The sequence below is a fragment of the Zea mays genome, chromosome 4, assembly GCF_902167145.1.
Source record: "Zea mays cultivar B73 chromosome 4, Zm-B73-REFERENCE-NAM-5.0, whole genome shotgun sequence".
NCBI classification, from domain to species: Eukaryota; Viridiplantae; Streptophyta; class Magnoliopsida; order Poales; family Poaceae; genus Zea; species Zea mays.
Window position 1 is genome coordinate 223,893,802 of NC_050099.1, and position 4,890 is coordinate 223,898,691.

Here is a 4,890-nt window from a genome sequence, read left to right on the forward strand (position 1 = left end):
TGGACATATCCGGTGCACATGGACTGCCCGGTGATGCCTCCTGACCGTTGATCCAGCAAATGAGGCTGCCGTTGATCGCGCACCGACCGTTGGCGCTGGCGAGGGTGTTGGCCGCCTGACGCATCGAACATGTCCGGTATACACCGAATTGTCTGATGAATTATAGCTAGCGAGCCTCAGCACTTTCCTGAGAGTGGCATGTTAGGCCAGATGACCAGCCTAGGCACCGGACACTGTCCGGTGCACATCGGACAGTCCGGTGCTCCCAGACTGGCACATGTTTGGCCAAACTTAGCCAGACTTCTTCACTTCAATTTGTCTCGTCTTGGAGTGTTTCCTAGCACTTAGATGAACATTGTTAGCCACTCAAAAAATTTACTAAGTGCTAGAATCATACCTTTGTTCTTTCAATGTAATAGGATTTGCAATATATACCAAATGCACTTTTCCTCTGTTTTTCAATTTGCCTTTTAAAAATATTTGTGCCTATGCTCATATATCAAGATGTTAGTCCAAGATAATGTGTTGAGCATTTAATCAACAAAACAAAATAGAAATAGCTCAAGGGTACATTTCCCTTTCAATCACCAACACCCTACTCCTCCCACTAAAGCTCCTACCATTGACACTCCTCATTGACCATTGACTTACCTATATCCTCCTTAATACCCATATGGATATACATATGGTGCTCCTCCATTTACTCCTCTGTTTGGATCTCCTCCACATATGTTGCTCCTTCTTCGTATGGTTCTTGTCCTCCATTTCATCCTTCTACAACAATGATAGCACTCCCAAGCAATGATAGTGAGGCTACTTTGAACCATTTTGCTTACTACAATGATTAACAATTTCAACGACGAAGGGACCGGACAAAAACAAAGGATGACAGACTGGTAAATCAACATATTTTTTTCAAAGTCCACACATTTGTTAGGTCCACAATAGATTTTTAAGTTCATATTTTTAGGTCCATGTGTGGTCATTGCACTCGATGGATCCATTGACGGCAATAGTAATATAGTAATAAGGGATCAGCATGCAAATTGCGAACATTTACAACTCCAACGTGGAAGCTCCCCACCATGTAGCTCCAAGCAGTTGAAGGATTGGTGGTTGATGAGCAACCAAAAGATCATCCTCTCTAACGGCAACTACAACCACTTATACGCGACCAAATCAGGTGGAATAGATGACGTTATGCTTTTTAAATCAACTAAGGAGAGTTTCTGCAACAAACTCAGAGAAACTAAGTTCAAGCTTGAGTACATGTGGTACACTCATCGACATTAGCCTAAGTGGTGCGTGAAGCACGATGACGATAACTCGAGTGATGGAAACAAAAGATCTCGTCTCAACCTGTACGACGATCATAGCTTAGGGCAGGAGGTCAACAAAAAAGAGAAGAGCCTAGAAACAAGTAGTAGTTAGTCCTCAACTAAGAAGAAAAAATCTTAAAGAAACTCAGCAAGGCCGGTGAGAGGATTGTTTAAACTAAATTATTGAGGAATTTAACAAATTATTAGATCATTTTATGACGGACATGGACAAAAACATGAAAAGTGCTATAAATTAACCTTGAAAAAGTTGAAAAGGCAACTTAAGTCAGAGGAGAAAGAAGCGGCGGAAGACAAAGATGAGTAGTAGTTTATTAGTTATATTTTCTGAACTATGATCTTTTTTATTATTATAGTTACGTTATATTTATTTAAATTATTTTTTATAAATAATACTTTTATTTCCTTAATTACGTAATTGGATGTGTTTTATTTAAAAAAACATATTTTATGCCAACGGACTAAATTTTGTGAATTAGAGCGCTATGAAATTATGATAGATAAGTGCGGACTGAAATTGATAGTAGGGTTAATGTAAAGTTGATACCTAGGTAGATTTGCGTTGAAACTAGACTGACACGTGACACCGTGACCGCGAGAACTATTAGCAGCAGCTAGCTAGCCTGGGCTGCCTGGCGGAGGGCGAGCGGTTGGCTGACTGGGCGCCTGGGCTGGCTGAAGGTTGCGTCGTGCGGGTGCCGCGCACCACCACCACGACAAGTGCGCCCCGCGAGTACGTGGCCCAAATTCTACCCGAATCCTGCCGCCGCACCGACATTTTCACAAACCACCTGACGCTCTGCACAATTTGCGAAAGCAATGGGACAGCCCCTCCCCGACGAACCCGTCGATACGTCGCCGCACAGGCGCGCACGGAATCCGTGCCCTTGGTCCGCACGATAGGCAAATCGTCTCTGCCAAACCATTCGTTTTCTGGAAAGTCCCTCCAGTTTTTATTTTTTCGCGATCTGCGCCAACTCACGCTCGCGCCGCAGCAGCCAACCATCACAAATGCCCTGCCCTCTACTGCGGCGAGCGATTAACCTTCGCAAGCAGCCTAGCCCGAAAAATCAACCAAGGCCGAGGAAAAAAGAGAAACGAAAAAAAAACACAGCAAATTAGAGAGGGGGAACACGCGAAGTTAGCCGGAGGCCAACCCTCGCGCCTCGCACACACCGTACCTCCCTACCTCCGCCGGACGTCGGGCGACCGACCGATCGATCTGTCAAACGCGCGGCTATGGCCGACGCACAGGCCCCGTCCCCGGCGCGGTTCACGGCGCGGGAGCTCGCGGCGGCGGAGCAGCTCATCCACCTCAGCGAGAGCAGCTCCTCCTCCTACGCCGCCCTCCCGCGGGGATCCGTCGCGTCGGCCTCCTCCACCTCGTCCCCGCGCTCCGTCAACGCGCCGCCGCCGCCTGCGACCCCTCCTCCAGCTGGGCTATTAGCCGCCCCGGCGGAGGATGACGAAGACGACCTGGACCAGCAGGAGGTGCGCGGGAGGCCACGCAGGAACAGGCGCTACCGCCTGATCGCCGAGATCTACGCGGCCTCGGAGCCCAAGCCGATCGTGGGCGGGGCGCGCCGCAGGAAGGTGGACAGGCCCTCGACGGACGGCGCGCCGGAGGCCAGGAAGTAGAGGGAGAGAGAGAGGAGGTGGACTTGCTTGTAATTATGGATAATTATCAGGGACTAGCTAGCTCTAGCTTTGCTATAGGAAGGTTTGTGTGAGAGCTTGGTTTAGATTGGCATATCTACCCACCATCCATTCTCTCTACCTTAGCTACCTTTTTGTTACTCATATCATGCATGATGTTCTTCTTTCTCATGGATCATCTGATCCATTTCTCTTCTGGGAGAGAAGATCGATGACACAGATCGGTGATCATCACTAGGAGTTGGTGGGTTATTAACTGTAAATTAAACTATTGTATATATCCTTTCACTAGTGAGATCAGTACTTGGCACTTGCTGCACATCATGCATCCATGTATATAATGATGATGATATATGTATATACCAGTGTGTCAGATAACACATGAGGAAGCAAGCAGGAGCGAGAGGAAGACTTACAGATCGGGGGAGAGCCCAGTGTATTCGGAGTCAGGTCAGGGTCAATCGATCGGCTGATATGCTTTCTAATATTTCCCCTCGGTCCGTTCAGCCCGTAGTAGTGTTCTTATTTCTTCCTACATTCCCCTTCAGGCCGTTTATGGGTGCCGCACGTAGGGTGGTGGCCTCCGCGGCTCCTAACTTGTGTCTCGATTGCTACAGATGGACAAATTCTGCTGAGCTGGCTCTGGCGCAAGTACGGCACTAAGAGTTTGTTTGGTTCACATATTTGTAACATGATAACGTTAATTAAACTATATTTGTTTAAGGTTAATCGTAATCGATACCAAACTAGAAATTGATATCACTCTATTCAAACTTGTTACCACTGTTAGTCGAGCGTGAATCATTACCGTTGCTATTTACGTTATATTTTGTAAACCAAACAACATCTAAGACTATCTCTAACAGCTTACCCATCCTCATACATATATTCAAACTCACTATTCGAACAGTGCACTTTACAGTGCAGAACAAAACAAAATTAGCGTTTTAGATAAACTATAGATAAACTCTCTAAAAAGTATATCTTGAGCATAGTATTGGGGGCTTGGGGTTTGCCGTGAGGTCCGTAGTGCCAGCGGGGTATGTTTGGTTTTATGACTATCTACCACGACATAGCACGGACGACGGGATTGCCTGATAGTGTCGTGCGTAGCGTGCTAAAACGCGATAGGGCCCGGCTAATAGCATACCGTCCTTTTACGGATACGGATAGTTAAGATTCGAAATGGATACAGGACGGGACCGGGTAATAATCCGGACGGGTAAGAAACGGATAACAGATACTATTCGGGTAGGTACCGGATAATTGTCGGATAGTTCATCCGATGATATTAATTGTCCAACCATCCATAAGTTCTGCAATATATAATCATGTATATGATAGATCAGATATAAGAAAGAAAATCGGTAAAATTGACATCATGCAGTTCAAAGTTGCTTATCACAAGGACATTGTAGAATCAACACCGCAATATTTAAAATTCATAAAATATTCTAGTTTCACTCAAAAATTACAAATAAGTTACAAAAACTAATAAACATTTTATATGAAGATAACTCAAGTCCTCGTATGAAAATAATAAAGTGAAGTACTGATTATGTTGAAACTTGGATACTTACACTGATTTCACATGTAACTCATACAAATAAGTGAAAGTGAAAGGAAAGAAACGTGGGCATCTTATAGATCTTATAATCCAAACATTTTTATGGTTACATATGGACATATGTTGTATCTCCGTAAAATTTCACGATTTTTTGAGGCTATTTATGTATTATTAATTTATTGTCATAGAAAATCATCAAAATACAATTAAATCATTAAAATAATGTAGTATCGACTGAAAAATACAAATAAGTTACCAATACTAATAAATAGTCTATAAAAAGATAACCTTAAGTTCTCACGTGGAGATAATCTTAAGCACCCACATAAA

General features: G+C 44.2%; 1 protein-coding gene across 1 annotated transcript; it reads left to right on the plus strand.

Moving 5' to 3' along the window:
• The first annotated feature begins 2,401 nt into the window (after positions 1-2,401).
• Positions 2,402-3,295, plus strand: LOC100280418 (uncharacterized). The gene has a single exon (NM_001153341.1). The coding sequence runs from the start codon at positions 2,577-2,579 to the stop codon at positions 2,973-2,975; it is 399 nt and encodes a 132-aa protein (NP_001146813.1). The 5' UTR covers positions 2,402-2,576; the 3' UTR covers positions 2,976-3,295.
• Positions 3,296-4,890: the final 1,595 nt, after the last annotated feature.

Coding starts and splice junctions, on each gene's coding strand:
- LOC100280418 (NM_001153341.1), top strand. CDS start 2,577: ATGGCCGACGCACAGGCCCCGTCCCCGGCGCGGTTCACGGCGCGGGAG.